Genomic DNA, 25,178 nt, shown 5'->3' with positions numbered 1-25,178 from the left:
AGGCATCATCATCACCACCACCACCATCTCTACCACCGTCACCATCTTCATCACCACAGTCAACATCACCATCAGAAGTCACCATCACCACCACCACCATCTCCAGCACCGTCACCATCATCATCACCACAGTCAACATCACCACCAGAAGTCACCATCACCACCACCACCATCTCCAGCACCGTCACCATCATCATCACCACAGTCAACATCACCATCAGAAGTCACCATCACCACCACCACCATCTCCAGCACCGTCACCATCATCATCACCACAGTCAACATCACCATCAGAAGTCACCATCACCACCACCACCATCTCCAGCACCGTCACCATCATCATCACCACAGTCAACATCACCATCAGAAGTCACCATCACCACCACCACCATCTCCAGCACCGTCACCATCATCATCACCACAGTCAACATCACCATCAGAAGTCACCATCACCACCACCACCATCTCCAGCACCGTCACCATCATCATCACCACAGTCAACATCACCATCAGAAGTCACCATCACCACCACCACCATCTCCAGCACCGTCACCATCATCATCACTACAGTCAGCATCACCATCAGAAGTCACCATCACCACCACCACCATCTCCAGCACCGTCACCATCATCATCACCACAGTCAGCATCACCATCAGAAGTCACCATCACCACCACCACCATCTCCAGCACCGTCACCATCATCATCACCACAGTCAACATCACCATCAGAAGTCACCATCACCACCACCACCACCATCTCCACCACCATCACCATCATCATCACCACAGTCAACACCACCATCAGAAGTCATCACCACCACCACCACCATCTTCAGCACCATCACCATCATCATCACCACAGTCAGCATCACCATCAGAAGTCATCATCACCACCACCACCATCTCCAGCACCGTCACCATCATCATCACCACAGTCAACACCACCATCAGAAGTCACCATCACCACCACCACCATCTCCAGCACCGTCACCATCATCATCACCACAGTCAACATCACCATCAGAAGTCACCATCACCACCACCACCATCTCCAGCACCGTCACCATCATCATCACCACAGTCAACATCACCATCAGAAGTCATCACCACCACCACCACCATCTTCAGCACCATCACCATCATCATCACCACAGTCAGCATCACCATCAGAAGTCATCACCACCACCACCACCATCTCCCGCACCGTCACCATCATCATCACCGCAGTCAGCATCACCATCAGAAGTCATCATCACCACCACCACCATCAGCAGTAACACACTCTCCAACATGTTTACAGCATTCTGTGGTTGTTCAGTCTCCCAGTGGTGTCCAAACTCTATGCAACCCCATGGACAAGAGCACACCAAGCTTCCCTGTCCCTCACCGTCTCCCGGAGTCCACCCAAGTTCATGTTGATCGCATAGGTGATGCCATCCTACCATCTCATCCTCTGATGCCTTCTCTACATTGAACAAAACAACATTTAGACATTATCTTTTTGGGTCTCAGAACATTCCAGTGAGGGAGGTCAGTTCCTAATTTTTGTCCACATTTTGCAAATAAGCAACTTGAGCCCTAATAGAGAAGTGACTTGCCCAAGATCACTCAGCAACCAGGTAAAAGAGAGGTGACTCAAATCTAACACTTGGGCTGCACACACAGTTCTGACTGAACTGTCTCCCTCTGTACCAGCCTCCTTTGCCACCTGAAGGCAGGCGAGGCAGGTAAACCCAGGACTCAGCCCTATTTTAAAAACACACCAACTGAGAAATTGCCTCCGAACCTGCATATTTTTTATTCTGGCGATGCAGGAGAGGGGATAGCTTTTAAATTATAATCCGTGGTCACATTTTGTGGTTGCTGGAGGGAGGAAAAAGCTTAAGGTGAGTTTAAGAAGACTTTTTGGTTGGTTAAAGAAAAAAATTACAAAATTAAAAGAGTGGAAAAAGAATAAATTGCTAGTGACTGTTTTTACTACATGAGCTTACAAGCTGGAGTGGAGAATTAAAAAGTTATATAGCTAGGGTTGCTAACCATGACTTATTACAGACAAATCCTCCATATTTATAGCTTTTTCCATCTCAAGACAGTAAGCAATCCCCTGATATAGGGTTGCCTCTCTCCGCTTGGGAACCCTGGAGGCTGTGTGTGCTTATTAGCAGAGCTGTCAAGGCTGAGAACACAGCTAGGATTTGGTTGTTTACCATCCCTCTGCCTGGAGGGGGGGATCACTTCCTTGATCACACAACACTCACTGGGGATGAGGGTGGGTGGGTAGAGTACTCCTCTGTGTCAGAGCCCAGGGAGGAGGAGAAGGAAGCTCTAAAGAAGTTAGAATGGAAACAGCCAAGGCTCTGTGCTAGAAGCTGTTCTCTCAATACATTAGTCCTTACAACCACAATACTACCAATACCCCCATTTCACAGATGGGTAAACTAAGGTCCAGGGAGACTAAACAACTTATCCAAGGTCATGCACAGTGAATTGCCTCGCAAAGTCTCAGTCCTTGAAGAATTTAAAAACAAGCAGGGGGAAAGGAAGGCAGAAAAGAAGAATGGGTGAAATTACCGAGGGAGGAAGGGAGGAAAGAAGAAAAAATTAAATGAGCATATGCTTTGGGCCAGGCTCCATCTGGCTATCTTTTTTCCCTCCCCACTCTGTGGAAATGGGTGGTACTTGTGTCCATTTATAGATAAGGAAACTAAGGCATGGAACAGTGAATAAAGTGGTCAAGGTTAGTTGGGTTACAGGGGTTTGAACTGAAGTCTGTCCGGTTCTAGTCCTCCTGGCTGGATGGCCTTGGGGAAGTTGCCCGACCATGTTGGGCCTCTGTCTCCTGACCTAGGGAACAGGAATAGTAATCTCCACTCCTGGGCTGCCCTCTCTCAAGCACTGGAAGGGGAAGTCCTTGAGAAACCAGATGGCACTGCCAAGTGAAGTCTGGTCCAACACCCTTGCTTGCAGAGGGGCAGAGGAGGGCTGCTCTTTCATTGTCTAGGATGAAGGGATTGAGGCCCGGGATCCCCGGAGCTGACACAAGAGGGGCTGAAGCTGAGCCTCCTGCTTCCTGGTGCTGTTCCATCAGTCACTGATAAGAAGGAAATTCACTGGGGAGGAGGTCAGACCTGAACAGGTATGTAGTACCGCCGGAAAAGTCTAAATGTGGAAACAAGGGACCCTGGATCTCAAGGTCACTGACTTGCCGCTTTTTTCAATGAGTCTCCTAAAATGTCCTGTCCATCCTAAGGAAGACTGCATGGATGAGCCAGTCCAAAAACTCTCAACTCCTGTTAAAGCACACCTGAGTCTGGGCTGTTCTTCAAGTCAAAGGAGTCAGAGTCTCTAGAGACTGAGCTAGGGGCATTAGTAACATTTTTTTTAAAAAAAGATTATTTGATGTGGACCATTCTATTGCATTTGTTACAATATTGCTTCTGCCTTATGTTTTGGCTTTTTGGCCCTGAGGCATGTGGAATCTTAGCTCCCTGACCAGGAATGGAACACATACGCCCTTCATGGGAAGGTGAAGTCTTAACCACTGGACTACCAGGGAGGTCCCCATTGGTGATTCTAATGCTGAGCCAGAATTGAGAAATACTGATATATGATTTCCTTTATTTTCCAGATGGGACCAGAGGCTCAGAGAGGGACAGCTAAGGGCCCAGCTGTTAGTGGCAGAATGCAAAGTGCAGCCTCATGGTTCCCGCCTTGGGACCTTTCACTCTTGAGACCAGACCATCCTGGTGTCCCCTGGTGTCTGGGAGATGGACACCCCCACCCCTCAGAGCTCCCCTCCCTCCTTTAGCAGCTCATGTCCCGAGACAGGTATGGGCAGCTGGGAGGCCTGAATGGAATCACGACCCATAGTTCTGCACCTGGACTGGTCTACATCCCACAAGATGAAGTGGGGGAACCGAGGCAATTATCTAATGTATTAGCTAGCCCGTCCCTGCGGCACTCCTGTGAGCCAAAGTAATAAATACAAAATGGTAATTTCTCTCTAGAAGCCTGGCTCCAGCCTCTCACTCAATTCCCCTCCCACCCAGAAGTCATATACCACTGCCTGCTGTCCTTTCCTGTATGGGGCAGCAGTAACTTGGAGTTATTTAAATATCATGGGCAAAATTTGCTTTTCAAAGCCTGAATCATCATCCAATAACCTCCATTCTCCTCTGTGGCTCACTTGTCTGGCCAGAGCAGATTTTTCTAGCCTAGAAAAGTAACAAAATGCCCTACAGGTATTACTAATGAGGTCCAGTGGCCAACATCCCTGTTGTGTACGTTGTAGACCAGCCTCGGCCTTGGAAAGGGAAGATTTAAGTTGTAGCTGAGACTTGACCTCCTACCAGCTTTGTGACCTTGATGAGTCACTCTGCTTGCCTAGAATTTGCAACTTTCTACCTTCCCTTAGAGCTGTCATGCAAATCCCCCTGGAGAATGGACATAACACTGCTTGTACAGACTCCAGTAACATCTTTCAAGCATGTTAGAGTATCTCCAGACTTCCATGGCTATATGCAGAGGAGAAAGAACCAAATTCCACCTAGCATGGAGGCATGGAGTGAAAGTTGCTCAGTCATGTCCGACTCTTTGCGACCTCATGGCCTATACAGTCCATGAAATTCTCCAGACCATAATACTGGAGTGGGTAGCCAGCCGTTCCCTTCTCCAGGGCATCTTCCCAACCCAGGGATTGAACCCAGGTCTCCCGCATTGCAGGTGGATTCTTTACCAGCTGAGCCACGAGGGAAGCATGGAAAAGGGGAGAAGATGATAAAGCTGAGTCTGGAAGGATCTTTCTAGGAAGACATGGGGGTTGCAGGACATTTCAGAGCAAGGCGACAGCACAGGAAAAAGCCCTGGGTAAATACGGAAGATGTATGGAAGCTGTTCAGCATGGCAGAGTGCGTGATGGGAGGGAGTGCAGAGGGAGGGGGCTTGGAGCCTGCCTGGGTGTTTGGCCTTATCTTTGATGGGGAACCACATGATAACTTTGATCAGATTCTCAGAATAAAGATAATAAATGGTTGGTCCAGTTTTTCAGCACTAAAACGGAGAAGCCATTGAGGGGGTATTGGCTGTGGTCTGGTTACAAGATATATACGAGGGCGAGGACATAGAATTGTCGAGGACTTAGAATGGATTCACTCTGATATCCTTAGAGCCTGGCAGAGTATCTGGTATATAGAAGGCAGTCACTAAATGTATGAATGAGTAGATGAATCTGAGAGTCAGTGAAAGAATAAAAGAAGGAGCGAAGGAATGAATGACTGAAATAGCAAACAAGAGTATGGATGAGTGAATCAGATGAACAGTCTGAAGCGTGGTCAGCAAGCCGCCTTAGCAATTCTAACTGATGGCCTGTAGCAACAAAAGCACAGGCTTCGGGCTGCATTACCTAAAATGCCTTATTACTGGCACGATTCCTTCAAACTGAAGGCTTCTCCCTCTTAGGAGCAGCACGCTGCCCAAAGACAAAGGCTGATGATTACTGTGATCAAGCAAGAGGTTGTCCTTCCTGGACTCACACCTTTCAGGACACGTCCATGGACATCCACACAATCAGGACAGGGTGCAGAAACACCTTGGGTTGGCTCATTCTCGTGGGGAGCTCCCTGGGGAGATATGTGACCCCACTGCCCCATTTCCATTTACACGGTTTCCTTAAATGACTTGTCATTCCAGTATCATATAAAGACAAAGAAAAGAGTGATCTTTAACAAAGACTTACTTATTGCTGTGCCCTCTGCATTTCTAAGCAGCAGCTGTAGCAGCCTGAAGGTCTAGCTTGGAAGAAGGAGCAGCTTTGCTTCTCAGGGCAGGATTCAGACAACGTGGTCCCTCCCTGAACTCTCTCCCAAAGGGATGATTGTTGAAACACAGGATAAATTGTCGGGGTTGATACGCACTTCAGTCTGGCACCAGAAGCCCTTTTTCTCTTATTCCAGGCTGTCTTTTCCTCCTGCCTTGTAGATCCTTGCAAATCAAAATGTGAGCTGTGGGGACTTCCCTGGTGGTCCAAGGGTTAAGAATCCAACGGGCAATGCAGAGGATGCGGGTTCGATCCCTGGTTGAGGAACTAAGATCCCACAAGCCGCTGGGCAGCTAAGCTCATATACAGCAACTACTGAGCCCACGCACCACAAACTAGAGAGTCCTGGAGCTGCAGTGAAGATCCTGCACGCCGCAACTGAGATCTGACACAGCCAAATAAATAAATGATAAATGTTCATTAAAAAAAAAAAATTAGTGAGCTGTGAACCAGCAGCATCAGCCTTACTCAGGAACTTGTCAGAAATGCAGAGTCTCAGGCCTCACCTACTGAATGAACCAGAACCTGCATTTTCACAATATCCACAGGTGACTCTCATGCACGTGAAAGTTCCTGAAGTTTGAGACTCTCTGCCTGTAGGGGACACAGACACCTCCAAGCTGGAGGATTCAACTACCTGACCAGGTTTCACAAAGCCCTTCAGGGAAGACTTTCCCCAGGAGGTGGCGCTGACGTTGAGGCACTGCAACCGGCCACTGATTTGGTCTCCTCGTTTTAACTTATCACCACTGGCTGGGAGAAGTACTAGAGTTGGAATCAGAACTCCTTGGGGACTTTGGGCAAGTCAGGTCTCCCTGAGCCTCACTTGTCCCATCTGTAAAATGGGAACAGTACTGCTGGTTTTTCAGACACAGGGTTATCATGAAGACAAACAGAAGTAAAAGATCTGCAAACTCTCTCTGAAACAGAAAATCAGGCGAACCAGCCTGTTTTCAGTGTGGACAACCAGCCATCCTGACCGAACAATTTAGAGGCTGAAGAAGCAAAGTCCATGTGAACCTCAAAGGTAATTTTTATGCTGTCACAAAAATTAATCAGCAGAGGAACGTGGTGATAATTAACCAGGATGTAGCCCTCCAAAGAAAGGGCCTGACCATGTCGGTCTCACTGAGCTGCCCTCCAACAGGGATTTGCAGTTGGACTCTTGGAACTGCAGGTTTTTTCCACTCACTTGGAGTTATTTTTTTAAAGGCGAGTTCAGCCTAAGGACCTAGGGCTACATTACATTAGCATTCCGGAGGTCAATATTTCCAGAACAGCTAGAATCATGTTGTTCTCTTTACATTGTGTGGGTGAGAGAGGCAGCTACATTTTGGAAGGAGCCAGATGTGCTCATAGAAAAGAAAAAAAAAAAGGAGACGAGCTACAGAAGATGAATTTTCAGTGTTGGAAGAAGGAGGCAGATCCCCCCGCCCCCAGCCTCGAGCTCCTGGTCCCTCTGCTGTGAATCTGTTCTCGGAACCCTGCGTTCTCATCTCCCAGTCTCAGCAGAAATGTCATCTCCTCGAAGAAGGAATCCTTCCCTGACACTCTCTATCACATGCTTTTTATTTTTCGCTTTAAAAGAATTTATTAATATTGGAAACAGACTTGCTCATTTATTTATATATCGTATGGATCTTCCCAGGTGGCTAGTGGTAAAGAATCCACCTGTCAATAAAGGAGCTGTAGGAGATGCAGGTTCGATCCCTGGGTCAGGAAGATCCCCTGGAGAAAGAAATGGCAACCCACTCCAGTATTCCTACCTGGGAAATCCCATGGACAGAGGAGCCTGTGGGCTACATACAGTCCACGGGGTCGCAAAGAGTCAGACATGACTGAGTGGCTGAGCATGCGTGTTTATCTGTGCCACTGCCTTCCTCCCACCCCCACCAACACAGAATATTTTCCTAACATCCTCAATCAACTGGGGTTCTGCATTCAAAAGAGATCGCTGGACCTCTCCCCATAAATTCTGATTCAGCAGGTCTGGGTTGGGATCAGGGATTTTGAAACCAACCCTCCCAATGACTGTCACCTTCATAGAGATCATTCACAAGCTCCAGAATGTGACCTCCGTGATGGAGGGCACACATCCATGTCCCTCTGAGCCTTGCATCTGGCATGATGCCCCCTACAAGAGGGATCTGGCTGCCTCTTCATGGAATGAATGAACAAATGAATGACCGAACGAGCCATGTATACTTTGGTGGAACCATCAATCCTAGGTCTCATTTTAGCGGCTCAGTATTTGGGCAGAGCACCTGTTACCCACGAGAAATGGAAGTAGGTGCTGGACCAGTCAGAAGATGGAGCCAGGCATGGCCCCTGCCCTCATGGAGGTGACAGTCTGACAAGGGGAAATGGAGTTTACGGAGGATGACAATAAAAGGCTGAGAAAGGAAAGGACAGTAAGAGGGACATAAACAAAGTGAGTGTCGGCAGGTCAGAAGGATGGGATCCTGCTTTCCAGACGGGATAACTTCAGAAGAGCCGGGATTTTCCCGACAGCACTTTTATTGTGCGTCATGTGTTTGTTTGTTATAAATTATACATACATGTGGTTAAAAATATTCAAACCATAGAAAATGATGCAGAATGAGAAGCTCATTGGTGACTGGTGGCTCCTTCGCAGCCACCCTGTCCCATCCTTCCAGTCCCCTCCTCAGAGGCGGACCTCATGCACCCTTCCAGGTATATTCTGTGCATAGCTAACTAAACCCACAGCTAGACAGAACAGAGAGGGTGGACAGGCAGAGACGGCAGATCAGGGGTCTAGGGTGAGGGAACAGCCTAAGGAAGGGGGTGAGGGAAGCTAGAAAATTCCTTGAGAAAGATCAACAGCTCTTAAATGACTTGCCTTTGTGACTCAGGGCCATGGACCCACGACTCCAGGATGGTGGAATGAGGGAGGTCAGACAAGGTGTTTGATTGGTGGTTTCCCACATCACTGGCTGGCTAAGCTTCTTGGAGCATGGGGCAGGGTGAGTACAGGAAGGGTGGGGGTGGGCGTGAGGCAGCTAGGGGTCAATCAATATTAATTACTGAAAACGTTCTCCTTATATCCTATGACATCCCTTATATGGGGAATCTAAAAAGAAGTGATACAGATGAACTTATTTACAAAACAGATACAGACTCACAGACTTAGAGTACGAACTTACGGTTGCCAGGGGGATGGGGGGAAGGATGGATGGAAGGGATAGTTAGGGAGTTTGAGATGAACATACTGCTTTATTTCAAATGAATAATCAACAAGGACCCACTGTTTAGCACAGGGAACTCTGCTCAATGTTATGTGGCAGCCTGGATGGGCGGGGGTTTGGGGGAGAATGGATACCTATATATGTATGACTGAGACCCTTTGCTGTCCGTCTGAAACTGTCACAGCATTGTCTGCCAACTATATTCCAATAGTGAATAAAAAGTGTTTTTAAAAAAGAAAATGTTCTCCTTTAAAAGCACAAGATGCAGGTCCTCACCACCACCTCCCCCATTAACCTGATGGGCCTTGATTCCCTCATCTATAAAATGGGCACAAGAGGACTGTACCAAAAGTATTGCCATGAGGGTGGAAGAGACAAGCGTGAGGCACAGAGCCTGGTGCAGAGGAGGTCCTCTTCTGGCTGATTCCGCTTCCTCTCGTCCCACCTCTTGGCATCAACCATTGTACTCAACTTGCCAGAAATGCCTTTGCAGGGACCTCAGCTGACCCCGGCTCCAACATTTATTTATAAATGTCACTTTGGGCAAGTTTCCTTTTGTTCTCTGGGCCTCCACTTCCTCGCCACTGCGTTGGTGGTGCCACAGCGAAGACAGCTATGAGGACGTTCCGAGACCTTCTGCATCACCACTGGCACTACGTGCCTCCTAAGTGCCTGCCCAATCCCTTCTCTCCTTAGCATCACGGCCCGTCTGACTCAGCTCCCTGGCCACGGCCAGAGTGAGTGCTCTTGCTGCCCCGAAGACCTGACTGAAGATGAGAGCCAGAGACAGCCACCCCAGGTCAGGATTTTAAACACAAAACTTACTTGGATGTGAAAAATGCGCCCGTGTTTCTTTGGCTGGTTAAAATATTTGATGCTCATCGAATATTCAACAACAACCAAAAAAGGTTCTCACTCCCTGTACCGTCAGAAATGTAATGTAATTATAGCGATGTTAAATATCCCCAGCTGTTCTGAGATATTTGAATCTTAAATCAAGCCTGCCTCTACACATCCTGGGGTGCAGCTGGAGGTCGACACCAAGTGCCACACCAAGGCAGAGCTGCGGGGAGTTCAAGTGAGAACTCTGGGCTCATATCTCCAAGCTTGTTTGTGAGATCTGGGCTTCATCCCAACGTTGCTATAAGGACCCCCAACCTGGGCTGTTGGCAGCATCGCCAAAGAAAGCTGTGTTCTTCAACAGGGCTGTGCAGACTTGTAGGTCATAAGCATCTATCCAAACAGGCTTTCAAATCCATGTGCAGGGAGCATAAAGAGATAGTGTAAAATAAACGGTAATAAAGTGAATAAACACACGTCTCACTCCAGAGCCTTTGAGGTTCTTCTATAAATCAAATTCTTGCCATAATTTGCTCTGCGAGGCTGTGCTGAGCAGCAGAATCAAACCTCATCTGCTTTCCTGAGTGGTAGGCTTAGATTTATGGATGTGAGTTCACAGTGGATGCCCATGCCATTTCAAAGTGGGAAAATAATTTTCGTTAGGAGGGGTTCCAAGAGGAGATTAAACCTTTCACTTTCAGAGATCAGAGAATCAACAACTTTCAGATCAGGTATGCTGTCGGAACCAGAAGGGGATGGTCAGTGTATGTATTTTGCAAAAAGAGTAAACTTGCAGAGGAAGAAATAGACACTGTGGTGATATAAAAGCTTAAGCACAAATATCCTGAGTCAATTTCAAGCTTCCCAGTGACATTCAGTGTGACCTTCAGCCACCCAATCTCCCTCTTTGCTTTTTAAATTTGGATCGGGGGACTAAAGAAACCCTAAAAGACTGACCTACTCATATAGCTTTGAGGTGAAAAGTACTTAATTGTTCCTGGCTAGAATTGTGACAGTATATAGAAGGTCACGCTATTCTTCCAGCGCTTGGAAGTTTTTTCTGCAAAGAAGTGAGAGGGGTCATCATTATAATGGTGATAAAGATGATAGTGACTTTTCACTTTTATCTAGCACCAGCACATCTGTGCTTTTACTTTTAAGACAGTGGTGCTGGTTTCTGTCTCTATACTCAACTTTCATCCACCAGGACTAGACCATACCTGGCTTTCAAGAAATCATTTTTGAATGGATTATTATATTAAGTTTCATGACAGCCCTGGAAGGAAGGTATGATCTCTGCTTTACAAAGAAGGAAACAGAATCTAAATGAAGATAAGCTCCTCACCCCTCCCCCACCCCCAACAGCCACCTTGTCGATGCTAGGCAGTCCTGGGAGTCGAACTTGAGTCTCACTCTTGAAGTCACACCTCCCCCCCTAACAGCCACCTTGTCAATGCTAGGCAGTCCTGGGAGTTGAACTTGAGTCTGACTCTTGAAGTCACACCTCCCACCCTAACAGCCACCTTATCAATGGTAGGCAGTCCTGGGAGTTGAACTTGAGTCTAACTCTTGAAGTCACACCTCCCGCCCTAACAGCCACCTTGTCAATGCTAGACAGTCCTGGGAGTCGAACTTGAGTCTGACTCTTGAAGTTACATTCTTCCTACTCCTCTTCCGTTTTCTAGCTGTACTCCTTTCTAGTTGCTGGGGTCCAAATCCCCAGTCTGGCATGAATGTTAAACATGGACAAAATACTCCCACGTGGACTCTTTTTGAACCAAGCTGCATGTTTGCTATGGATTCTTCCATTTTCTTGGTTTTAGGATAGACCTTGACCTAAAACTACCCAGCCTGGTTCACTAGGTATAACAGAGAGTGTTTTGTACAACAAATGAGGCCTGTATTAATTTTCTGTTGCTGCTGTGACGAATTACCACAGTCTTAGTAGCTTCAAACAGCACAGTTTTATTAGCGTATCGTTCTAGGTCAGAAAGCTAAAATCAAGGTTTCAGCAAGGCTGCATTCCTTCTGGAAGTTCTGGGGGAGAATCTGTTTCCTTGCCTTTCAAAGGCTGCCTGCTTTCCTTGGGTTGCGGCCCCTTCCTCCATCTCAAAGTTGTCCGTGCAGTGTCTTCAGATCTCTCTCCGACTCCCTGGCCTCAGCTTACACGGTTCCATCTTCTCTGACCCTGACCCTCCTGCTTCTCTGTTACAAGGTCCTTTGTGATTACATGGGGCCCGCTAGGTGGTCAAGGATAATCTTTTCATCTCAAAGCCCTTAATCTGGATTTCCCTGGTGGTCCAGTGGTTAAGAACCTGCAGCAGTGAAGACTAGGTGCAGCCAAAAATAAATAAGTAAATAAAATGTTTTAATATCCTTAACTTAATCACATCTGCAGAGTCCCTTTTGCCTCGGAAGGTAACGTATTCATAGGTTCTGGAGATGAGGACCTCTTTGAGGGGCCATTATTCAGCCGACCACATGGCCTTTGCAATTTGGTTTGATGGACACTGGCTTGGCGCATGGCCCCTGTGTGATGCCTGCTGGGATGTGACATTGATGCCAGAACAACAATGCCCCTGTTATGCACTTCCTCTGGGGTTCACTGGGGAACCCAGGACTCCTCCCCCAGGTACCTCCCTTGCTCCACTCCAGGATGCCCATTCTGCGTGTTTTCTTACAGACCCAGTGAGTCAGATGTGGCTGAGAAAGCCCTTAGAGGCCTCCATTTCAGGATTCATGGAGCCCAAGCCTCACCCCTCAAAGTGTGGTTCACGGACTACCAGCATCTACATCACTTGGAGGCTTGTCAGAAATGCAAATCTCAAGTTCCATTCCAGACCTACCAAATCAGGATCTCTGCCAAGGGCCCAGGAATCTGAGTATGCTAAATTTTTAGGAAGCATGGGTCTAGAAGCTTCTCTATTCATCCACAGCCAATTGGAATATGCCAGAACAAACCTGCCTGGGAAGGAGGGCAGGCCTCTGGGCAGAGATAAAGAAGGAACCCAATACCTCATCTTAGCAGCCAGTTTGAGCACTGATTCTTTTCAGCAAGGCATTCAGAAGTCCACTGCCTTTCTCTTAAGAAAATCTTTCAGGGTAGACAATATGCCCCCAAGTCCACCCTGGCCAGGAACAAAGTTGCTACGGAAAGAAGCGGTATACAGGGGCCATAGGAGGACTGCATTCAAAGTTTTTGGCTAATTTCTGTTCCTGTGTCGTGTGACCCTGGGCAAGACACTTCCCTCTCTGAAGTTAGACAGGCTGCTGCTGCTGCTGCTAAGTCGCTTCAGTCGTGTCCGACTCTGTGCGACCCCATAGACGGCAGCCCACCAGGCTCCCCCATCCCTGGGATTCTCCAGGCAAGAACACTGGAGTGGGTTGCCATTTCCTTCTCCAATGCATGAAAGTGAAAAGTGAAAGTGAGGTCGCTCAGTAGTGTCTGACTCTTAGCGACCCCATGGACTGCAGCCCACCAGGCTCTTCCATTCATGGGATTTTCCAGGCAAGGGTACTGGAGTGGGGTGCGATTGTCTTCTCTCTAGACACGCAATAGAGTGCAATAATCACCCTCCATTCTTGCAAGGATAAAATGAGATGGTAATGTATATTACACAGTCCTATCCAGGTATGATCACTGGTTTAGTCACTAAGTCATGTCTGACTCTTGAGACCCCATGGACTGTGTAGTCTGCCAGGTTCCTCTATGCATGGGATTCTCCAGGCGAGAATACTGGAGTAGGTTGTCATTTCCTTCCCCAAGGTACCATCACTAAAAACCTCTGCTAATTAGAAATGCAGCTTGGACTTGCCTGGTGGTCCACTGGCTACGAATCCATCTGCCAGTGCAGGGGACATGGGTTCAGTCCCTGGTCCAGGAAGATCACACATGCCTTGGAACAACTAAGCCCCTGCACCACAACTACTGAGCCTGAGCTCCAGAGCCTGTGCTCCGCAACGAGAGAAGCCGCCGCAGTGCGAAGAATGAGCACCGCAACTAGAGAGTAAGTAGCCCCCGCTTGCCACAACCAGAGAAAGCCCTCACACAGCAACACACACCCAGTGCAGCCAAGAAATAGATAAATTTAACAAACAAACAAACAAACCAAAAACACCTTAAAAACAGAAATGCAGGTTGATCTAGCCAAAGCTACACTGGGATTTCTTTGTAGGAAAAACTGTGACGTAGGGAAAGGAGGGTTGACTTTGGAATCCTAAGATCAGAGTCTATGTCTGTGACCTTGGGTCAGTTACTGAACCTACTCACTTTCTTTATCTGTATCAGGGAAAGAGGAATACTTTTCTGTCTGGGCCGTTGTTGGGCTGCAATAAAATAATGAATACAAAAGGACCTGGCAGAGAGCTCAATAAATGTGTGCAGAATCAGAGGAAACAATTTACTAAGCAAATTAATAGTATAAACAATGGTGTCAGGGGAGATATTTGACATGCTCAGGAGAACAAACTTCCCCAGTGTGTTCATGGCCTCTATTTGTTTTACAACAATTCATGTTCCAATTATGCGTGAGTCATTTGTTTGTTCGTTAGCACAGGTCTGAGCTGGAACTCAATTTGGCAATAGCTGCTTAGCCAGGACTTCAAAGTTATCCATGTCCTTGAAAGAATGAATATGGGAATTTAGTTCAGGTTATGGCTGCATTAAAACATTTGCATAACTCCTGAGTAAGTTCCCCACCATAGACCTATATTTCCATTGGCTACAAGTCCATCATGGATCCTAGGAATGGCTTTTCCTTCTCAGGGTGGCAGGGCTTGGAAACCAGGATAAATTCCAGGGGCTGTACCAACTTGCAGTGAAAGAAATTTTCAGTGAAGGCTTGACTGTGTGGGACACCGTCTATGGAAAGATTTGATCTCACCAGCATCTTTGAGAGTTGGTAGAATGGTGTCATCAAAAAGAATATCAGCTTTTGAGCTGGACTAATCTTTGGTTGAATCTTAACTTTGCTGCCTCTGAGCTACGACTTTGTACCTCTCTGAGCCTGTTTCCTCATCTATAAAATGGGTGCCATGATAGTCATTTGATTCTGGTGAAATTGATGTGACCTATTTACATAACAGGTGCCCTGTACAAATCCTGTTGATTGCCTAGTGGCTCAGATGGTAAAGGATCCGCCTGGAAAGCTGGAGAAGTGGGTTCAATCCTTGGGTCAGAAAGATCCCCTGGAGAAGGGAAGGGCAACCCACTTCAATATTCTTGCCTGAAGAATTCTAGACAGAGGATCCTGGCGGGCTATAGTCCATGGGGTCTCAAAGAGTCAGACACGACTGAGCAACTAACACTTTCATACGAATCCTGGGCTAGAGTCTGTCCCCCTTCCTGCATGGGGAGGCACACTCACCTCTGCAAGACAGTTCACTGCAAACAGTGGGTTTGGGCACGTCTTTGTGGCCCAGTGCCTGGCAGGCAGGAGATGCTCACTGTGCATCAGTGGGCTGAATATCTGAGGAGCTGATCCCAGCAAATCACTTAGGAGAACCGAAGTGACTGATGTGCAGACTGAATGGTCTGCACCATTCCTCCAGCCCTTCTCAACTGGACAGACATCTGATTGATGCCTTGATGACCAGCCACAGTGGCCCCCGAACAGCCACTATCAGAATCAGCGTGATGTGGGTCCATTTGGATATCTACAGACCTGAGCAGAACTGACATCTGATTCCCCAAACTGATTTCCCTCAAGTCACATAACCGGGGGAAGTCTTTTCATGTTCCTTGCATAAATGTCTATTTAATCACCATCCTGTCTTTAGCACTCCAATAACATGTACATTTCCCCCCCTTCATCGCGTTTCAGCTCCGCAAAGAAACAAAATGGTTGGCTGAAGAGCTTGGGCCATCTGCAGTAGTTAAGCCCTATTTTCCCCTGACTGCTCACTTGGATGGAGAACTTTGCAGCTAAGTCCCATTAGTCATTTGGCTCCTGCTCTCATTTCACAGAGGAAGCTGCAGAGGCCAAAGTCACATCGGCTGGTCAGGGCAGAATAGAGGCTGCATTGGTCTTCCCAGAAAAACCTCTGCCCCACCAAACCTGCTCCTTCCTCATCCAGCTATGCAGCTATGCCTTTGTGGTCCTGAGGATTTGGGTTCAGATCCCAGCTTTGCTATCTGCTGGCTCTGTGACTTTCAGCTTGACTATAGAACTGCCCAGAGGGGCATGTCCCCCATCAGCCAAATGGCGATGATTACACAGCCTTTTAGAGTGATTGTGAAAATTGAGATGGTGTGAAACATGCTCAGCTTGGGTCTGGCACATCGCAGCCGCCCGGTACTATTTGCCTTCGTCCTTCGCTCGAAATGTTCACTGCAAGTAATATGAACGGAAATAGCTCACATTTATTGAGTCCTTACTGGGTTCCAGAAACTCTTCTAAGCATTTGACATGTATTATCTCGTTTATTCCTCTCTCTCTAAAGGCAAAGGTATCTTTCTCTCTTCCCTGAAGCCATCCGTCTTCACAACTATTGGACTGCCTGGCCTAGCACCACTTCAATGGAATTTGCTGATTTTAAACAACATGTTGCTGAAATGATTTCTTGTTTTCTGTGGCTGGCTTGCAGCAGCCAGCCTGCTTCGTGTGACAAAGTGTGATGAAATCAAATGCTGCTGTCTTGGCTTTTAGTACAGAGGACCGGTCCAAAATCTGCACTCAGGGTTGACTCCTGCGGATGGGGGGAGGGGGGTGCGCAGGGTTAGGCAATGGGGGGGCAGGGGGCAGGGAAGGCTGGAATTCTCCTGATGGAGTTAGGAAAGGGGGTGACAGCTGGATGGGGGTTGGGACCAGATGAGATCTCCCTCTGTCAGTGTGACAGCCAGCAATGAAAGAAGTCAGAGATTTTGCTACAGAGTTCAGAAACTTAGTGTGGCTTCCAGGTGTTCATCACACCTTTGCATTGTCCTTATTGTTGCTGTTGTTTAGTTACCAAGCAGTGTCTGACTCTTTGCGACCCCATGGACTACGGCACACCCGGCTTCCCTCTCCCTCACCATCTCCCAGAATTTGCCCAAATTTGTGTCCATTGAATAGGTGCATTGTTACTATTCCCCCGACTCATCACATCCAGCCCCAACCCCCAAGCCCTGTGCACAGCTTTGAGCCACACTCAGCCCCAGAAAGGACGTATCCAATCTCATCCTCTCATGTCTCCGTTCTCCCCATTCGCAAAAAGTGCCCCCTCTCCATGAAGCCCTGTTTCTCTCCTTCTCTACCTTGGAACCCCTACTGATCCCTCCAGACTCAGCTCCGACGTCACCTCCTCCCAGAAGCCCATAGAGATCCCCAGTCTGCTCTGGGTACTCCTTCTGAGCCCACGCAGCACCTCTGGACTCCTAGCATCTGTGGCTGTTATCTCTTTCCTCCACAACACTGCAGGTTCACGGAGGACACATCCCATGCCTTATTTAATGCCATATCCCCAGCAGCTAGTTCAGAGCATGACATACAGTTGACACTTAGTATACATTGGGTGTTGGAATGAATGAACCAGGAAATGAGCACATCGCCACTCAGGTAACTGCTCTTGATAAGAGATGATAATGATATTGATCATAATTAATAACTACTACCATGAGACACAAAGACTGTGCCTATCTCTTTATCAGATTATAACAACAGCTCTTGAATACTGAGCTCCTATGCTGTTCAGGCAGGGGCTGGTAACTGCATACGTATTATCTTCTTCCCAGCTTTCAGGGGCTTAGCGAGGGAGGCACACAGCTAAAAAGGGACAGAGCCAAAGCCTTAAACTGAGGTCTGCCTGGACGCTTCCCCTGACCCTTGCCTCCTCCCAGAGAACATCACTGCTTCTTATCATTGGGCCCTGACTGGCCTCTGTCTACAGCTGTTCCCAGACCCTCAGGCCCTCCTCCGAGGCCCCATGCCCTCCTCCAAGGCCCCATGCCCCAGAGCCTGGCTTCATTGTTCCGCGTCCTGTCGAATTACTGGGGAAGGCTGGTCTCCCCGCCCCCAGGAAAGCCCAGAGCAGCCAGAGTGATCAGAGCCCGAGGTCCACGGCAGAAGCCAGGGAAGTCACACGGACATTCGGAAGCGGAGCTGCTTTGTCTGACCACTGAGTGATTTACCATTTCGCAGCTGTGACAAACATAGAGAGGAGCTGCATGTAACTACATCCTGAATGGCCTGCAGACTAAGACCCAAAAGACACCCCCCACAACCCTCTGATCTCCCCTGTCGAGCTTATTTCTAGAGACTGAGGCTAACGGGATGGAATGAGATATTGGGGGCACATCTCCCCACTGGTCCCCCCGGAAGCTCATCCCTCACCTGGGCCACTTAGGGCTTGGGAACCCCAGATACCTTGGCATCCTCACTCTCTCTCTCTCTGCTCCCCAAAGTAATAAATGCCCCAAAATTGACTGGGCACTTCCTCACTAGAAAGGCATTCCACTGGTATTCCCTGGAGAAATTAACCCAGGAATCCTGGAAAACAATGAGAAGTCTTGAGGTTACCTGGGGAAGGTCTTCACTCCCCAGACCATTCCTGAGTGCTTAACAACATGCATATCAGGTCTGTGTTGGGGGCTGGAGACGTCAGGGAAATCAGATCTGATTCCTGCTCGAGTCCGGGCAGCGTGTGTGAGGGGGAAGTGTGGTGATACTCACGCGTGTGAGGACTGACATCTAGACGGGAGGCAAAGGGCAAAAGAGAGGAAGGTATCAGTCTCGGTGAGAAGCGGAGGTGGTGAGTGGTCAGGGAAGGCTTCAAAAGAGATGAAACCCCAGGGCTGGAGACTGAAGGATGACGGGGCATCCCCAGGTCACCCTACGCACTCACGGTAGCAGAGGAAGCAATCCAGCTGTTGTCAGCTGTTCAGCAGAGCTCGGGCACGTGGTACCAGAGAGAGCATGGCCAGAGACAGGGCAGGGCCCAGGTCCAGGGCCTGAGGAGCCAGGACCTAGGACAGGTGAGTCACCGAAGGGTTTGAAGAAATGGGATGCTATGCTCCGAGTGGAACTTTAGAAAGACTGCTCTGACTATAGTGCTAAGGGTGGATGCAGAGGGCAGGGAGCATAAGCTGGAGGCCACAGACCAGTGAGGAGGCTGATGCCCTTTAAAGGCGGCATTTTTGTGGGGACCCAGCACAGTCTGAAGAGTGCCCATCTCACACATACCTACGTGCATGCTCATTCATTCAACTGTATCCAACTCTTTGCGAGCCCATGGATTATAGCCAGCCAGGCTTCTCTGTCCATGGAATTCTCCACGCAAGAATACTGGAGTGGGTTGCCATGCCCTCCTCTAGGGGATCTTTCCCACCCAAGGACTGAACTCACATCTCCTGCACTGGCAGGCGGCTTCTTTACCATTGAGCCACCTGGGAGGCCCATATCGGAGAATGTGGTGTCTGTACTATTGTTACCACCACTAGATGGAGCAGGAAATTAAAGACCAGAGAGATTAAGTCACCTGTCCAAGGGCACACAGCAAGTGGTCATGTCAGGATTTGAGCCATCAGTTCAGCCTGAGAGTTCACGCTCTTAACCACTACACTATAGTGCCCCTTCGTCAGAGCCTACCAAGGCTTGGGGCAGGGTAGAGTGGTTAAAGAAAGGATTCCTTAACGGGCCCACCCACCGTGTATTAAGGGCTCCCCTGAAATAGCTTCTGGCCTCCGTGGAGAGAGGGGTGCAATCTTTAATCCTGAGGCCCCTGGAAAGAAACTACAGCATGAAATGTGAAGGCACTGAAAACTCCCAGGGCAGTGCCATGATATGAAGCCACTAGGGGTCACTTGAGTCCCCAGGAACACATACCTTTGGAGGTATGGAAGCAACACTTTGGTTTAGGTGGGTGTGGGCCTGCAAAGTCTTCAGACACAGGAAGGCAGGGTACGGGTGGTCACAGAAGAGTGTGCCCCAGTGAGAAGAACCCGATTTTCATCAATGCAGGGCCATTCCTGCCAGGGAGACTGAGGTCAGATGACTCCGGCAGGCACTGGGTGCTCTGTAGACCCCTATCAAGTGGCCAAGGCCATGACCCCCTGCAGGGGGCCAGTTTCCCCTCTCCCAGCCATGCGCCCAGAAGGGACAGGATTTGGAGGGGGCTGAGGGCTAGAGTCCCACCCAGGGATCCTCTGATAGAAGAGAGGCCCGGGGTCAGAGAGGAAGGTTCCATGTGGCTTCTGTGTGTGTGTCTGGTGGTATACAAAGCTGGACTTTGAGCTTGCTGACTCTGGGCTTTGGACTGCATTTAATGCCTCCGATCCCTCAGCTTTAACATGGGAATAAAACTCTGCCAAAGCAGGGTTGTGGTAAATGTCAAAAGTGAATCCTGGCAGTTAGCCCGCGAGCCAGGCTTTGTAAAGCCATCATCAGATGTGCTGAGTTTTCCAGGTGTTGTATAGCTTGGAACTGGAGCTGCTGATACCTGAATGTAACGGTGAACTTCAGTCTAACTCTAGGGGCTGCTAGCTAGTGGTCAGCCAAAGAACAACACAATAAGCTCCTACATACAAACAAGCTCTGTTCCAAGAACATGTTCATGTGTCCAATTTGTAAGTCCAACAAAGTCAGCCTAGGTACCCAACTAACACGATTGGCTGTATGGTACCATACTGTAACAGGTTTATAATATTTTTCACACAAATAATACATAAAAAAAAACAAACAAAAAATAAAGAAAACATTTTTCATCTTACAGCACAGTACCCTGAAAAGTACAGTATGACCAACTACATCACCGCTGCTTTTATGCTTATTTCCAGACATCCTGGGCTTGAAATAAAGATACTGCACTACTGTCTTCTATACAATACTGGACAGTAAAGTACACAAAAGCACAGCCACTTGGGGAGGATGCACGCATGTGACAATGTACTCCAGACACATGAACTAACTTATATGATTGGACAGGCAAAGGTAGGTTTGCATCTTTGAAAGTTCGCAACTTGAAGGTTCGTATGTAAGGGACTTACTGTACACAATAAAGGATCATGACCTTCCTTCCTCTATCTTTGTCAGATGGAACTCAGAATTGTATTTAAAGTCTGGGTGAAGTCACTTAGAAACATATGTTAACAGCACCTCCTGCTTGCTAAGGAGGGGGAACCACGAAGTAGGTATTCTTTTAAAGCAAGCTGAAAAGCTCAGGAAACAAGGGATCTTTGGGGAGCGAATAATTCACAGCTACCGTTAACACAGGCTTAAAGCAAAACAAAGAGAGTAAGACTGAGGCCAGGGTCACCATCCTAGACCAGGACTGGGCCAATCAGCCGATCAGAGGCCTGGCCTGATGGGCATCTGTGCCAACACCTGTTGGAAGCAAAGCATCTCTTTACTATCCTAAAAAAAAAAAAAAGGCACTGTTAGAGATGAGACGGTCAGGAGGAATGCCTAAAGCTGGTAAAATCGCCATCAGAACATTATGAACAAACTGCACACACCTACATTCCCAGCACTGGTGGCAAAGCCCAACCCCCCTGAAGGGGCATTTACACACGAATGGCTGGACAGGCTGGTGCCACGCTGAGGCTTGGCACCACAACTCCTAGGCAGACCGCACAAGGCAGATACCTTCTGTCTGACAGCTGCCTTATCCAGACTCCAGCATGGGAGAACCGGCACAACAAAACGTTTACAAACCCTTCAATATCAATTGAGCACAGCTTCAATCTCTCTGCCACGCTGCTTTCCTCACTGCAGGGCGTTGGCTCCCCTAGAGGGACAGACCCATTCTCACACCTCGTGGGGTCAAGGGGCCCCATGGCGCCCACCACGGCTCCATTTCCAGATCGCTTCTGACACAAGCTCCTTTAAAAAGTACCAGAAGGGGCTGCTGCCTCTCCCACCAACCTAGGTACAGCTTCATCCTCCGCTGGTATTCTGGGGGTTTCCTCCAAAGTCTCCAAAATTGGAAGTGTTTGGGAACTCTCGAGTCATAAGCTACTTGGAGTCCCCAGTGAGCTTAGGGGCTCTACCTGATTCTTGCTGATATTTAAAGAGATTCCTATTGAGTTTCCCGAAGAGAACAAGCCCACACTTCAGACAGGCTTCTCTATCTTCCCATCCCTTCACCCCAGACACAGAGTAGCTCCGTGGAGTACTGTGGATCCTGGGGTGGGGGTGAGGCCTGGAAGAAGGGGGCCTGGTATTCCCAGAGGGGGTTTGGGTGCAAAGAGAGAGGCCGGAACAAGGGAGCCAGACGACTCCTGCTGCAGTGACGTCCGAGTTCCCATAACCTGGAGAAGATGCGGAGGACCTAAGACTGGGTTCTGCCCGGGGCCTCTTGGGCTGATGTCACCTCCAGGGGCCTGGGGTCCAGCCAGCCCCCAGGCTGGGGAAGAGCTGCCAGACCCCGGGGCTGGGGAAAGTGGGGGCGGGGGACAGAGGGAGCGGGTTCGCGCGGAGGGCCACTCACGGAGGAGAAGTTGTGCGGCCCGCAGAGCTCGCCGCGGTACTTGCAGGAGAGCAGCATGTCCTCGAGCTGGTGGCCCAGGCGGTCCATGAAGGCGGCGCTGATGCCCTCGAAGTGGCGGGGAGGCAGGAAGAGGCGGAAGTCGGCCAGCTTGCGGAACCACTGGCGGCGCGGCTCGTCCCCCCTCAGCAGCTCGCTGACCAGCGGGCGCGCCGTGCGGTTGGGCAGCAGCAGCCCGAGCCAGTGGCCGGCGTAGTAGAGGTCCCCCTTGGAGAGGCGCGGGAAGCGCAGCGGGTTGTTGTTGCACACGGTGACGGCGGGGAAGGGCAGCTGGCGGCTCCACTCGCGGTGCACACGCGTGTGCGACGGGAAGCTGAGCCAGTAGAGCAGGCGGTTCGAGGACCAGGACAGCAGCAAGCCGAGGGACGTGCAGAAGGCCAGCACCCAGAGCGCCCGCCGCTGGAAGGAGCCCCCGGGCGCCGCGCGCCCCGCGCACATGTGCCGCAGCCCGTGCAGTTTAGCGCGGCTCAGCGACGGCCGCCCCCTGCGGGCGCCCCCCGGCCCCTGCAGCGCTCGCTCGCGCTCGCCGCCCCGGCCGCCCCCGGGCTGCCCGGCCGCCGCCACCGCCGCGGGCGCCGGTTCCTCGCGGGCCATGCGGAAGCGTCCCGGGCCGGTGAGTGCGGCCGCGGGCCGCCCGGCTCCGCCGCTCCGGCTCATTCATTCAGTCCGCGGCTGGCGGCAGCGGCGGCGGCCCCGGCCGGGCGGAGCCGCCATGGAAGTCCGCAGCAGCGGTGGAAGCAGCAGCGGCAGCCGCCGCACGCAGCCCGCGCCAGGGAAGCGTGCGCCCGAAAGGAGCTCCGGTGGCGCGGCATGCCCGCCCGGCGCCGCCACCGCCGCCTCCGCGGGCGTCCGCCCGGGACCGAGCCCGCCTCGGCCCGCCGCCCCTGGCACGGGCCTTCCCGAGCGCCTCCCAGGCTCTCCTGGCTCCGAGTCCTCCTGAGGATGCCCGACGCCGGCCACTACCTTTGGAGCGGCCCCGCTGGGCGCCGCCTCTCCGGTTCCTGGGTGCTGCACCCGCGTCCCCTTGTCCTGGACCTCGGGGTACCCTGAGCTGAGTCCCTCCGGGCTCCGCCTAACCCCAGCTTTTACGCTGGTCCTGGGAGAGCAGCCACTCGGCCACCATGCCTGATTTGGACATCCCCAAGGGCCCCCCGCCGGTGGCCCGCGGCGCTGGGACACGGTGGGGAGAAGGTGCCGGGGGACGAGCGCCCCCAGAGGCTCGCGGCCGCTCCTGGCTGGGCGGGTGGGGTGGGTGTGTACCGGGATGAGCGGTCGCCCTGCTGGCCCTCTTTCCCTTTCCTCCGGGACCCTCCTAACTGCTCCTCCGGCTGCGCTCGGTGAGGACCTGCTAAGGCTCCCCCGAGTCCTGCGCCGCCCGCGTCCTGCGTTGCAATGTGGCCGCCCTCGCCCGGGGCTGGGGGCGTCTCAGGGTCCCGCCGGAGGCTGCCGGCCGACGGGCTCCTTCAAAGCTGCTGGCCAAAGGGAAGTGTCGCTTCTCTCCCCCGCACGGCTCTGCGAAGTGCCTCGAATCTCCAGAAAAGCCCGATCTCGCCGTTCCTCGCCTCTTCTTTTTCCTGCCTCGGTGCTCCAGGAGCTGGGGACTGCGGAGCCCAGGCTACTCCTCTCGGGGGTGACCCGGACTCGTTGCTCCGCGCGCCCGGCTCCTCTGGAGACTCTCAGCCCAGCGGTGGCTGCCGCGCCGGCTGCGCTCGCCTCCCGCCTGCCCGGCCCTCCTCGGGGCCCCCGGGCGAACTTGGGCAGCGGCCGCGCGACGCTGGCGCGGCTGGGTTTCCAGCACCTGCTCCTCGGCTCGCCGGCCCGGCGGCTCCGGGCAGGCGGGAGGGGCGGCGGCGGCGAGCGCCGTGCGCTCTCGGAGACGCGGTGCTGACGCGCGCGGCTCCTCCTCGCTGCATTTTAATTCCTGGCCACTGTGGCCGCTGCACACCGAGCGGGAAGCCTCTTGCCAGAGCCGGCCGGGTGGGGGATGCGCTGCACAGATGTGCCGGGTTGTGCGGGGCTGGCGGGAGAGACGTGGAGTAGCAACCTTGCGTGTCTGTGGGCCGTGTGTGGATGAGTGTGAGGCCACGTCTCACTGTGTCGGGTGGGCTGTTGAGAACCCGAAGCCGCTGTCTAATGTGGGCCTTTGAGCAAGTGTGTGAGTGGGGTGTGAGGCGCTGAGTGTGGGTAGGATATGCGTGTGTACGTGTGAACGGGCATCTCGGTGTATCTGGTGGATGTGGGTTTATTTTTGCAGATGCTGTACTGTGGCTATTTGAGTACGTGTGTTGTGTGTAGGATAGAGGGCTGGTGTGTATGCTCTACTTGGGTGGACCGTTTGCATTTAGCGGGTGGTGGGTGCCAAGTGTGTTGATGTGTGGGTGGATGTCAGCAGCTTCTGGACGCGGTGTGTAGTTGGTGTGTGGCATGTGTGCGGTGTGTAGATGAGTATGTATGTTGGGCTGCTAGGAGCAGTCCCTGCGTCTCTGGCAGATTGGGCCCAGCAGGGGCAACCCTGCCTTTTAGGAGCTTTTGGTGTCCCCTCTTCGCCACTTCCCTGGGGGGCTCTGCTGCTTACCCCTGGCCGCAGTCCACCACGCACAGCCTCCCTGGATGGGCGGGAGGGGGAGAGTGACTTCCGAGGACCGGAGACTCCGAGGACGCCATTCTCACAGCAGGGTTCCTACAGCTGCTTAATGATGATGTCTTTCTTCCCTCCTGGGCAGGCTCAAGGTCTTCCACTAACCCCTGGGCACTTTGGACACTTTCATTCAGCTTTTTAATCAATCAATTAAAGTCTTTATTGGATGTGTTACAATTTTGCTTCTGTTTTATGTTTTGGTGGGGTTTTTCTTTTG

General features: G+C 50.9%; 1 protein-coding gene across 2 annotated transcripts in view; it reads right to left on the bottom strand.

Moving 5' to 3' along the window:
* ASIC2 (acid sensing ion channel subunit 2) overlaps positions 1-25,178 on the bottom strand; it is a 1,230,438-nt gene that overhangs the window by 272,525 nt on the left and 932,735 nt on the right. The window contains exon 1 of one of the 2 annotated variants that reach the window (XM_068977217.1): positions 22,267-22,980. The exons of the other annotated variant lie outside the window; for it this stretch is intronic. Coding sequence (XP_068833318.1) covers positions 22,267-22,980 — 714 coding nt within the window. Of the gene's footprint in view, positions 1-22,266; positions 22,981-25,178 lie in introns of those variants that run through there. 2 annotated transcript variants of the gene reach the window in all.

This window comes from Capricornis sumatraensis, chromosome 8 (genome assembly GCF_032405125.1).
Source record: "Capricornis sumatraensis isolate serow.1 chromosome 8, serow.2, whole genome shotgun sequence".
In the NCBI taxonomy this organism is placed as follows: domain Eukaryota; kingdom Metazoa; phylum Chordata; class Mammalia; order Artiodactyla; family Bovidae; genus Capricornis; species Capricornis sumatraensis.
The sequence above is the reverse complement of the archived record's forward strand: the minus strand, read 5'-3'. Positions and strand labels throughout refer to the sequence as shown.